General features: G+C 43.4%; 1 protein-coding gene across 1 annotated transcript in view; it reads left to right on the top strand.

Annotated features, from left to right (window-relative positions):
• Nucleotides 1-13,425, top strand: part of GRIK5 (glutamate ionotropic receptor kainate type subunit 5) — a 564,883-nt gene that overhangs the window by 490,582 nt on the left and 60,876 nt on the right. The window contains exons 16-17 of the mRNA XM_077456650.1: nt 353-518; nt 677-902. Of these exons, the coding sequence (XP_077312776.1) occupies nt 353-518; nt 677-902 (392 nt within the window). The remainder of the gene's footprint in view (nt 1-352; nt 519-676; nt 903-13,425) is intronic.

Below are 13,425 nucleotides of genomic sequence, written 5' to 3' on the forward strand. Positions count from 1 at the left end.
CAATGATGGGGCACTGTTCCTCTTACTGACACCAATGATAGGACACTATCCCACTGACACAGACAACGGAGCACTATTCCTCCCACTGACATTAACAATGGGTCACTATTCCTCCCACTGACACCAACCATGGGACACTATTCCTCCCACTGACACCAATAATGTGGCACTGTTTCTCCCACTGATGCCAACCATAGGGCACTATTTATGCCACTGACACCAGCCATGGGGCACTATTCTTCCCACTGACACCAGGACATTTTCTACTCCTGCTGGCCACAGTCTGCCCCCCCTAAAGTTTGAAGGTGATGTTGTTGGTATATATGGTATTGATTGACTTACTTCTCTCTAGGTGGGCCTTCACACTTATCATCATCTCCTCCTACACTGCCAACCTTGCTGCCTTCCTGACCGTACAAAGAATGGAGGTCCCTATCGAATCAGCTGATGACCTTGCTGATCAAACTAATATAGAGTACGGAACTATTCATGGCGGGTCCACCATGACCTTCTTCCAGGTTTGTACATCCGTATTCTTACTTACAAACATGACACATTTTGACTTATATTGAACCCTCCAAGTTAAATGAAATGGCATTAGCTAACTTATACTTCTTTGGGTTGGAATCAGTTGGGTTCTCGACTATATATCTTTTTGGCTCTTGTCTTCCTCCAGAACTCCCGATATCAAACCTACCAGCGCATGTGGAACTACATGAACTCAAAGCAGCCCAGTGTATTTGTGAAGAGCACGGAGGAGGGAATAGCGCGTGTCCTGAACTCTCGCTACGCTTTTCTATTGGAGTCCACCATGAATGAGTACCACCGCCGGCTCAACTGCAATCTCACTCAGATTGGGGGATTGCTCGATACAAAGGGCTATGGCATCGGCATGCCACTGGGTAAGGCAAGATTCTACCTATTCACTTTCTTATAATCTTCAGCAACATCAGTTCCACAGCACCATTCGGCTCTGATGTGACTGCATGATAAATGAGTTCACTTTTGTCTTCTAATAGGTGAATGTGCGCAGTGAATTAACCCGCTGCAACCAATCATAAACAATTATTCGATTACTGACTGCTCCAGGCTATGAACCTGATTGGTTGCTTTGAATTACTGCCCATTATTACTCATTAACATGCCTTTTTAAAGGTACACTGAGGAAATAGGAGTCTTCGGATACAAACATGAACATTCTGAGTGTAAATTGTCTCAGAGGATGCTGTCTATCCAGGTTTCATCCTGGCAGTTAATCATCCTGGCACCCTCGCATAGTACCCTCATGTTCTGAGTGGCCTGCATTTTCAGCCTGTGTAAAATGCATACCAGTATGTTTTCTGGTTCCTTAATCACTTTTAATTACTGTTGCACTAGAATGACAATTGCGCAGTCATGCAACACTGTACCCAAACAACGTTTTTATCATTTTTTCACACAAATAGAGCTTTCTTTTGGTGGTATTTAATCCACACTGGGTTTTTTTGCTAAATAAAGGAATAAAGTCTGAAAACATACTTTTTCATAATTTGTTCTAAAAGTTTGGAAACAGGTAATTTTTCTCCTTCACTGATGGGCAATCATAGGCTGCACTGATGGACACTAATGAGCACTGATAAGGCGGCATTGATGGGCACTGATAGGTTGCGCTGATGAGCACGGATGAGGCGGCACTGTTGAGGCTGCACTGATAGGCGGCAATGGTAGGCACTGATATGTGCCACTAATGGGCACTGATAGGTGGCACTGATGGGCAGCACTGATGGGCACTGATAGAAACTGATGGGCAGTGGTAGGTGGCATTGATGGGTGACATTGGTGAGAAGGCACTGATGGGCACTGATTGGCAGCACTGAAAGGCACCTATTGCAGCACTGGTGGGCACACATTGGCAGCACTGGTGGGCACACATTGGCAGCACTGGTGGGCACTGTTTGGACTGCACTGATAATCAAGACACTGATAATCAGTGCTCTGATTATCAGTGTCGATGTCCCTTTTACAGAAGCCAATTATCGGTTCTCTTCTCCTCTCCTCATGTTCTCAGCATGAGGAAATGAGTACAGATAACCGACTTCTATTTACATACATGATCAGCTGTAATTGGACACAGCTGATCACATGGTAAAGCTGCTGACTGGTTCTTTACCTCAGTCTGTGATCATCAAATTCCTCTGTCACAGTGCGTGCCGCCCATGCCCCACAGCAGGTGCAATCATGGGAGGCCGTCATAGGACGGTGTCCCAGAACTTGCCGTCCACACAGTAGCCATCATTTGGCTATAGCGTGGTCAGCATAAAGAGTATGTTACTGCAACTTTTCATATTCCTGATATGTACTTGCCGTACCATGTACTTGTAAGAAAAGGTATCCTGTTCTTTTTGTATTGCTTCCTTTGTATGAAATCCTTGGTGTTCCTGCAAGTCCCTCTGCTTTCCTATTAAAAACTGACCACACTAGGCACGGGAGCAAATGTGGTCAGTTCTCTAGCTGTGCTGGGAGCTCAGCCTGCTCAGTGTGCTGATGTTTCTCCTCTCTCACTTCTCTTTGCTGCTAAAAAATCAGAGGGAATGTAATCACTGATATATAAAAAAAAAAAAAATGGAAAACATGTATTTACAGTATCATTTTTATTTTTTATTTTTATATCTATACACAAATGTGTTTCCTTTCATTTCTATTTTAAACTGAATTGATTGTTTTACAAGGTGGGGGGTTACATATACTTTATTTCTATAGAGTCATTCCTTTGTTCGCCAGACCATGGAGGCATTGTTTCCTAGCGTTAGCAGTTCCTTTTCTAATTTTTTGTTTCTTGAAAGAGAGATTTTTTGTTCTACATTTGCAAATAACAAAACAAAAGAATATTCATAATATGTAAACCGTGTATTTCCAAGAATACAGAACGATTATACATAACAGTAAATGTACTATCAAGCTGAATATATGTTATAGTATCCATGTCCACTGTGGTTTACACAAGCCGTATGCAGTACAATACAATGTAAGATAACAAGAGCAAGAGTCTCTTCTACCCAACATAGACTAATGCCCCGTACACACAATCGGAAATTCCGCCAGCAAAAGTCCGATGTGAGGTCTTAGTTGGAAATTGAGACCGTGTGTACGCTCCATCAGACTTTTGCTGGCAGAATTCCCACCAGCAAAAGATTGAGAGCGGGTTCTCTATTTTTCTGATGGAAAAAGTTCAGATCGGAAATTCTGATCGTCTGTAGCAATTCCAACGTGCAAAATTCATACGCGTGCTCTGCAACAATTCAACGCATGCTTGGAAGCATTGAACTTCATTTTCTCGGCTCGTCGTAGTGTTGTACGTCACCGCGTTCTTGACGATCAAAAGTTCAGAGAACTTTTGTATGACCGTGTGTATGCAAGACAAGCTTGAGCGGAATTACGTCTGAAAAAACATCCAAGATTTTTCCAATGAAAACTCAGATCGTGTGTATGCGGCATAACAAAGCTACTGCTTTCTAATTCCATGTCAGTCTCTACTATTTTAGTCTGCCTCCTATATATTAGCTGTTAGACTTCCTTTAAGTCATCGTTCTAGGAAAACGGCGTGCTGGGTTCCCATTCAAACTTTTTTGAGCAACATCAAGCTTCAGGTCATTTTGTATAATAGTAAGACTAAAGCCCCATACACACTATCAGTTTTTCTGCTGAGTTTTTCCTTCAGATTTACCAAAACCTTATAATATGAGGTCAAACCTTAGGAGTTTCAATGTGTATGTAATCAGGCAGGCCCTTCCACTACATGGTTTTGGTCAACCTGAAGGAAAAAACTTAGCAGAAAAACTGATAGTGTGTATGGGGCTTTAGTGGATAAGTCCCTGCCATTAATCAATGTTGGGAGAAGCAGAATATTTCACCAAGGGTTTTCTTTTTAGACAGAGGAGAGGTTTGGTGTAATTGCGCATATCGGAATTGTCCAAGTAGCCAAAAAAAGATATCTAGCAGGGTTACAAGCAATAGGGTATGTTTAGTATAGTAGCAAGAAGTATGATATGTTCTAGGTCATTTTTGGACATTTCCAGATCATAGGTAAAAATGTGCCTGTATTAGAACAACATCTCTGACAAATAGGGCTAGTTTTCCCATCTTGAACAGTTTATTATGGTGTATAATCAACACTATGTATGTATTTTGATTGAATTAATCTATATCTAGGAGGAAATGACCAAGGTGATACGTAGACCCATGGGGATTCATTTGCTAAAACTGGAGAGTGCAAAATCTGGTGCAACTCTGCCTTTTTTTTTTTTTTTTTGTGAAAGCTTAATTGAGCAAGCTGAAGTTAGAAGCTGATTGGCTACCATGCACAGTTGCACCAGATTTTACACAGTTTTAGCTTAAATTAAGTTTTAGTAAATCAACCTCTATATCTCTTCCGCAATAAAACCTATTCACAATCTTCTTGAAAATGTGTACTATCCTGGCATTTGCCAGGATCGATAATCTCATGGATAGAATTACATCATCATCAATGTGGTCAACCAAGATGGGTGAAGATCCTAAACCCCAAAGAAGGCCAGGTTAAGATGTTTTTTTTTTTTGTTTTCAGAGCTCCCTGGTGCGGTGGTTAGTCTATCCTCTGTAATCGAAAAAGTGAACTGTGAAATCCCAGCTCACAGAAAAGTGCACAAAGGGTAAAATAATGCTTTGACTTCCAAAGAGCAAGAGCCTCTATTTCTGAACCTCCCAGGGCACATGGCTCCTGAAAGGGGTAAGATATTCTTTGGTTACCTAAGCCAAAGCTCCATAGGTATCTGCCAAAGCTAGTCCTCCAAGTATTTGGTGTAGGGCTCTCCCGAAAAGAGAGACCCTCCCCGGTTGGGAAGAAGAAAAAGACCCCACAGCCGCATATCCTCTCCCTGACATGACAGCCCCCAATATCCTGCTAATTAGGTGAAGATGTTGGTGGTGGCAGAGGTTGGCTCTGCATAGAAACCAATCAGTTTCAAGAGTTTTTGTCAGAGCTTAAAGTGGTTGTAAACCCTTACAACACACTTTGACCTACAGGTAAGCCTAGATTAAGGCTTACCTGTAGGTCCAAGAAATAGATCCTAAACCTACGCGGTTTAGGAGATATTTGCCGAAAGACAGGCACCGCTGTCTACGGCACATGCGCCATAGACAGCGGCACGCAGGCGCACTGAGCGCAGCACCGTCAACAGCGAAAATGCCGCACGTGGCGGCTCCCGTGCGCATGCGCGGGAGTGACGTCATTGCAGCTTGGCCGAATGACAGCGGCGGAGCAGCGAGACGCACCGAGAAGATGGATGCGGCGGACTACAGGGGACAGCGGTGACTTCGATGGCTCCTGTGTCAGGTAAATGACACATAATGGGCTACTATGCGATGCATAGAAGTCCATTATGCTTTACCTTTGCAGGGAATGAAAGAGGAAGTAAACTCATCAGGGTTTACTTCCTCTTTAACCACTTGCCGACCGCCGCACGCCGATGTACGTCGGCAGAATGGCACGGGCAGGCATAAGGGCTTACATGTACGTCCCTTGCCTCCCGCGGGTCGGGGGCCCGATCGGGCCCCCGCCCGGTGCCTGTGGCGGTCGGTATTCGTTCGGGAGCGATCCCGGACGAGGGGACGGCCATTCATTCATGGCCACCCCCTCGCGATCGCTCCCGGCGAATGAAATTGTCCGGTGACATCACTTCCTCTCCTGTAATGTAAACACAGGAGAGGAAGTGATGTATTCTCTCCTCCGTGTCGGTAGTTTTCGTTCCGGCACCGAGGAGAGAGCATCGGTGAGTTGCACAAGCACTACACTACACAGTAGAACATGCCAGGCACACTCACACCCCCCCTTTACCCCCCGATCACCCCCCAATTACCCCTGCCCCCCCCAGTCACAGTGACACCAATTGCTTTTTTTTTTTTTTTTTTTTTTTTTTTTGCATTGGTGTCATTTGTGACTGTAATAACTGTTAGGGCAGTTAGGGTTAGCCCCCTTTAGTTCTAATGTGCCCCCCTAACCCCCCCAATAAAGGTTTAACCCCGTGATCACCCCCCGTCGCCAGTGTCACTAAGGCAGGGTTCACATTGCAGCGGTTTATGAGAACGAATGTGATTCGCACCGCACTGCAGTGCAAATCACATCCGATCTCTGTGCGATTCGAGTTCAGCCATTCGCCGCACCCGCCGCAAATTCGCACGGGACCCTTTTTTTGGCCCGCAGCAGAATCGGATCGCATGGGTGTTCACACCATGCGATCCGAGTTTGCAGATTGCACTGCGATATGCGAACTGATCTGGGGGTGTCAGTAACATTTCACTGACACTCCCAGCAGTTCGCATAGGGCAGTGTGAACTGCCGCCGGGAGGCATGCGATGCGGGAACCCGCCGCGGATTCGTGGCGTTTCCGCATAGCTCCAGTGTGAACCCAGCCTAATAAGCGATCATTTTTCTGATCGCCGTATTAGTGTCACAGGTGACGCTAGTTAGGCAGGTAGGTATTTAGGTTCGCCGCAGCTTTTTATAGCGCCAGGGACCCCCATATACTACCGCATAAAGCCCCCTGATTGCCCCCTAGTTAACCCTTTCACCAGTGATCACCATATAACTGTTACAGGTGACGCTGGTTGGTTAGTTATTTTTTTATAGTTTCAGGGCACCCGCCATTTATTACCTAATAAAGGTTTAACCCCCTGATCACCCGGCGGGTGTCATTTGTGACTGTAATAACTGTTAGGGCAGTTAGGGTTAGCCCCCTTTAGTTCTAAGGTACCCCCCTAACCCCCCCAATAAAGGTTTAACCCCGTGATCACCCCCCGTCGCCAGTGTCACTAAGGCTGGGTTCACATTGCAGCGGTTTATGAGAACGGATGTGATTCGCACCGCACTGCAGTGCAAATCACATCCGATCTCTGTGCGATTCGAGTTCAGCCATACAGATAGTATGGCTGAATTCGTGTCGCACCCGCCGCACCCGCCGCAAACTCGCACGGGACCCTTTTTTTGGTCCGCAGCAGAATCGGATCGCATGGGTGTTCACACCATGCGATCCGAGTTTGCAGATCGCACTGCGATATGCGAACTGATCTGGGGGTGTCATTAACATTTCACTGACACTCCCAGCAGTTCGCATAGGGCAGTGTGAACTGCCGCCGGGAGGCATGCGATGCGGGAACCCGCCGCGGATTCGTGGCGTTCCCGCATCGCTCCAGTGTGAACCCAGCCTAATAAGCGATCGTTTTTCTGATCGCTGTATTAGTGTCACAGGTGACGCTAGTTAGGCAGGTAGGTATTTAGGTTCGCCGCAGCTTTTTATAGCGCCAGGGACCCCCATATACTACCGCATAAAGCCCCCTGATTGCCCCCTAGTTAACCCTTTCACCAGTGATCACCATATAACTGTTACAGGTGACGCTGATTGGTTAGTTATTTTTTTTATAGTTTCAGGGCACCCGCCATTTATTACCTAGTCTCACTAGTGTACCCCTAAATTTAGGGGTGTCTACTTTCCAAAATGGGGTCATTTGGGGGGGGTTTGTGCCATCTTGGCATTTTATGGCCTTCAAAACTGTAACGCCCTTAGAAAGCCTGAAGGCGGTGCTTGGTTTTCGGGGCCCCGTACGCGGCTAGGCTCCCAAAAAGTCCCACATATGTGGTATCCCCGTACTCAGGAGAAGCAGCAGAATTTATTTTGGGGTGTCATTTCACATATGCCCATGGCATGCGTGAGCAATATATCATTTAGTGACAACTTTGTGAAAAAAAAAAAAAAAGTTTGTAATTTTCCCGCAACTTGTGGCAAAATATAAAATATTCCATGGACTCAACATGCCTCTCAGCAAATAGCTTGGGGTGTCTACTTTCTAAAATGGGGTCATTTGTGGGGGTTTTGTGCCATCTTGGCATTTTATGGCCTTCAAAACTGTAATAGGTAGTGAGGAGTGAAGTCAAATATTTACGCCCTTAGAAAACCTGAAGGCGGTTCTTGGCTTTCGGGGCCCCGTACGCGGCTAGGCTCCCAAAAAGTCCCACATATGTGGTATCCCCGTACTCAGGAGAAGCAGCAGAATTTATTTTGGGGTGTCATTTCACATATGCCCATGGCATGCGTGAGCAATATATCATTTAGTGACAACTTTGTGAAAAAAAAATTAAAAAAAATTAAAGTTTGTAATTTTCCCGCAACTTGTGGCAAAATATAAAATATTCCATGGACTCAAAATGCCTCTCAGCAAATAGCTTGGGGTGTCTACTTTCTAAAATGGGGTCATTTGTGGGGGTTTTGTGCCATCTTGGCATTTTATGGCCTTCAAAACTGTAATAGGTAGTGAGGCGTGAAATCAAAAATTTACGCCCTTAGAAAGCCTGAAGGCGGTGCTTGGTTTTCGGGGCCCCGTACGCGGCTAGGCTCCCAAAAAGTCCCACATATGTGGTATCCCCATACTCAGGAGAAGCAGCAGAATTTATTTTGGGGTGTCATTTCACATATGCCCATAGCATGTGTGAGCAATATATCATTTAGTGACAACTTTGTGTAAAAAAAAAAAAAAAAAATTTTTTTGTCATTATTCAATCGCTTGAGGCAAAAAAATAAAATATTCAATGGGCTCAACATGCCACTTATCAATTTCCTCAGGGTGTCTACTTTCCAAAATGGGGTCATTTGGGGGGGTTTTGTACTGCCCTGCCATTTTAGCACCTCAAGAAATGAGATAGGCAGTCGTAAACTAAAAGCTGCGTAAATTCCAGAAAACGTACCTTAGTTTGTAGATGTGACAACTTTTGCGCAAACCAATAAATATACAATTATTGACTTTTTTTTTACCAAAGACATGTGGCTGAATACATTTTGGCCTAAATGTATGACTAAAATTGAGTTTATTGGATTTTTCTAATAACAAAAAGTAGAAAATATCATTTTTTTTCAAAATTTGCGGTCTTTTTACGTTTATATCGCAAAAAATAAAAATCGCAGAGGCAATCAAATACCATCAAAAGAAAGCTCTATTTGTGGGAAGAAAAGGACGCAAATTTTGTTTGGGTACAACATTGCATGACCGCGCAATTACCAGTTAAAGCAGCGCAGTGCCAAGTTGTAAAAAGACCTCTGGTCATTTACCAGCAAAATGGTCCGGTCTGAAGGTGGTTAATTGAACAAGCTGTAGTTATAAGGTTATTGGCTACCATGCACAGCTGCACCAGATTATGTTCTCTGCAGTTTTGGTAAAGCAACCCCATAGTATTCTGCCATGCACCCTCTGGGAAATCTGCCAGATCTGTTTGCCACTGACATTAAAGCTGACCATACATTATAGAATTTTTTTTATTCAATTTCAATTTAACTCTAACTATGTAATGCAAGGACCTGCCTGATTGCATACACATTGAAAGTGTTTAGTTTTAACCGCATATTATATGGTTTTGGTAAATCTAAAAGGCTAGCCTTATATATACATACAATCAGAGTTTTCTCGTTCAGAAATTTTTATTTTATGTTAAAATAAATTACATGTACAGAATATAAGACAAATTATGTGATACCAGAAATAAAAAGTAGACATATTGAAGTACGGATGATACAAAGCAAAGAAGAATTTTTAAGATATTCTCGTGGGAATGACAATAAATGGCCTTTATATATTTTAGAATTTGAAAACATTCTTATAGCTGAGTTTTAAACATTTTAATCCCAAGAAAATATAAATATGTCTAAAAGAAAATATATGATTTTAAAGTTTTGACCATAACTTCTAAAGTATGTTTATAGTAAGTATTATATAGTAAGGGAAGAACATTAAAGGTATATAGGAGGGGAAGGGGAGGGAATAATTCTCCGGAGGAGGTTTTATATATCATCTAATGTTGTAATTCTATAAAAAATCTTAATCACCATAACAATAAAACTCGGTTGTCATATCTGACGTATAACAATCAGAGTTTTCATCTGAAAAAGCTTGGATGGTTTTTCCAATGGAATTCCGCTCAAGCTTGGCTTGCATACACTCGGTCACACAAAAGTTCTCTGAACTTTCCACTGTCAAGAACGCGGTGACATACAGCACTACGACGAGCCGAGAAAATTAAGTGCAATGCTTCCGAACATGCGTGAAATTGTTTACGAGCATGCGTAGGAATTTTGCGCGCCGGATTTGCTACAGGTAATTTCCAATCAGTACACACAGTCGGAATTTCCGACCAAAATCTCTCATCGTGTGTACGGGGCTTTAGTAAAAGTTAAGCTGGCCATACATTAATCGTTTTTGTTTTTTTTCAACCAGTGTGTTGTATGAAAAAAAAAAAAAGGATCTGATCCCCCCATCCACACCTTTAACTTTCCCGGCGGTATGATTATTTCAGATTTTTGATGCCCAACTGAGCAGCTGCAGTGTGTCTGATCTCACTTTATACAATAATTGCACCTGCTCCATGATAAACTCCCTATTACAATGAATGTGGTTCCATTTAGTAGTAAAGTCTCCTTTGTCAACAGTAAAAGTGATTGTAATTTTTTTCTTTTTAACCACTTCAGCCTCGGACCAATAAATACCTTAAGGACCAGAGGTCTTTTTGCAATTTCGCACTGCGCTGCTTTAACTGGTAATTGCGCGGTCATGCAATATTGCACCCAAACGAAATTTGCGTCCTTTTCTTCCCACAAATAGAGCTTTCTTTTGATGGTATTTGATTGCCTCTGCGATTTTTTTTTTTTGCGATATAAATGGAAAAAGAGCGAAAATTTTGAAAAAAAAAGATATTTTCTTCTTTTTGTTATAAGAAAAATCGAATAAACTAAATTTTAGTCATACATTGAGGGCAAAATTTATTCAGCCACATGTCTTTAGTAAAAAAAATGTCAATAAGCGAATATTTTTTGGTTTGCGCAAAAGTTATAGCGTCTACAAACTAGAGTACATTTTCTGGAATTTACACAGCTTTTAATTTATGACTGCCGATCTCATTTCTTGAGGTGCTAAAATGGCAGGGCAGTACAAATCCCCCCCAAATGACCCCATTTTGGAAAGTAGACACCCCAAGGAAATTGCTGATGGGTATGTTGAGCCCATTGAATATTTATTTTTTTTGTCCTAAGGGATTGAATAATGACAAAAAAAAAAAAAAAAAATTTTTTTTACAAAAAGTTGTCACTAAATGATATATTGCTCACACATGCCATGGTTATATGTGGAATTGCACCCCAAAATACATTCTGCTGCTTCTCCCGAGTACGGGGATACCACATGTGTGGGACTTTTTGGGAGTCTAGTCGCGCACGGCACCCCGAAAACCAATCACCACCTTCAGGATTTCTAAGGGTGCAAATTTTTGATTTAACTCCTCACTACCTATCACAGTTTCGAAGGCCATAAAATGCCAAAATAGCACAAAACCCCCCCAAATGACCCCATTTTGGAAAGTAGACACCCCAAGCTATTTACTGAGAGGCATGTTGAGTCCATGGAATATTTTATATTTTGCCAAAAGTTGCGGGAATATTACAAACTTTTTTTTTTTTGCACAAAGTTGTCACTAAATGATATATTGCTCACACATGCTATGGGCAGAAGTCAAATTACACCCCAAAATAAATTCTGCTGCTTCTCCCGAGTACGGGGATACCACATGTGGGGGACTTTTTGGGAGCCTAGCTACGTACGGGACCCCGAAAACCAAGCACTGCCTTCCGGATTTGAATATAAAATGCTATAAAAAACAAACTAACCAGAGTCACCCGTAACACTTATACGGTGATCAGTGGTGAAAGGGTTAACTAGGGGCAATCAGGTGGTTCAAATTTTTATTAGGTAGTATATGGGGGTCCCTGGCGCTATATAAAAACCTGACGGGGAACCTAAATAACTAACTGGCTAACCAGCGTCACCAGTGACACTTATACTGTGATCGCTGGTGAAAGGGGGTGAAAGGGTTAACTAGCAGCAATCAGGGGGTTAAAACCATTATTGGGTAGTATATCGGGGTACCTAGCGCTATAAAAACCTGGCGGTGAACCTAAAAAAATAACTAGCTACCTAGCGACACTAGCGACACTGATGCAGCGTTCAGAAAAATTATCGCTTAGTGACACTGGCAAAAGGGGGTGAAAGGGTTAACTAGCGGAAATCAGGGGGTTAAAACCATTATTGGGTAGTATATCGGGGTACCTAGCGATATAAAAACCTGGCGGTGAACCTAAAAAAATAACTAGCTACCTAGCGACACATGCAGCGATCAGAAAAATGATCGCTTAGTGACACTGGCAAAAGGGGGTGAAAGGGTTAACTAGCGGCAATCAGGGGGTTAAAAACATTATTGGGTAGTATATCGGGGTACCTAGCGCTATAAAAACCTGGCGGTGAACCTAAAAAAATAACTAGCTACCTAGCGACTGTAGCGACACTAATGCAGCGATCAGAAAAACGATCGCTTAGTGACACTGGCAAAAGGGGGTGAAAGGGTTAACTAGCGGCAATCAGGGGGTTAAAAACATTATTGGGTAGTATATCGGGGTACCTAGCGATATAAAAACCTGGCGGTGAACCTAAAAAAATAACTAGCTACCTAGCGACACTAGCGACACATGCAGCGATCAGAAAAATGATCGCTTAGTGACACTGGCAAAAGGGGGTGAAAGGGTTAACTCTAGGGGCAATCAGGGGGTTAAATCTTTATTGGGGGGTGATAGGGGGCTACCCTGGACCTAACACTAACTGTCCTGACAGTTTTTACTGTCACAACTGACACTGAATGCATTGATCAGTAAAGAAATGATCAATGCAATCAGTGACACTGTGACTGGGGGGGGGAGGGGGGGCGGGGGGGGGATCGGGGGGCGATCGGGGGGGGGATCGGGGGGGGTTTGTGTGCCTGTGTGTACCTACATGTCAGTGTAGTGTTGGTGCACACTTACTTTTACTGTTCTCCTCGTAGTCCGGTCAAAAAGACCGCCCCGAGGAGAATGACATCACTTCCTCCTTCCTGTGTAAACAATACACAGGGGAGGAAGCTTCTCATTGGCCAGGAGCGATCCAGAGGGGGTGGCCGAAAACCAACGGCCATCCCCTCATCACGGAGCGCTCCTGGACCGAATCGGACCGCCGTAACCAGCGGGAGGGGGTCCGATCGGACCCCCCACCCGCTGGAAGGCAATCACGTAGATGTACGTGATTATGCCTGCCTGTGCCATTGTGCTGACGTACAATGGCAATACGGCGGTCCTCAAGTGGTTAATAACATACATGTTATACTTAAAGGGTAACTCCTCTTTCGTGGGGGGAAAAAATAGCAAATAAAGAAGCGTGTAAAATTGCAATACAAGTCACATTGAATGTTATAAAAAAAATTACCGTTCCTTTTCAATCTGCAGCCACTGTCATTTTCTATAAATGCAAAGCAATATGGCTACATGAAGTTGTTCTGTACACAGAATGTTTCCC

Source organism: Lithobates pipiens, unplaced genomic scaffold (assembly GCF_037356315.1).
Source record: "Lithobates pipiens isolate NorthernLeopardFrog02 unplaced genomic scaffold, aLitPip1_a1.2 Scaffold_27, whole genome shotgun sequence".
Taxonomy (NCBI): domain Eukaryota; kingdom Metazoa; phylum Chordata; class Amphibia; order Anura; family Ranidae; genus Lithobates; species Lithobates pipiens.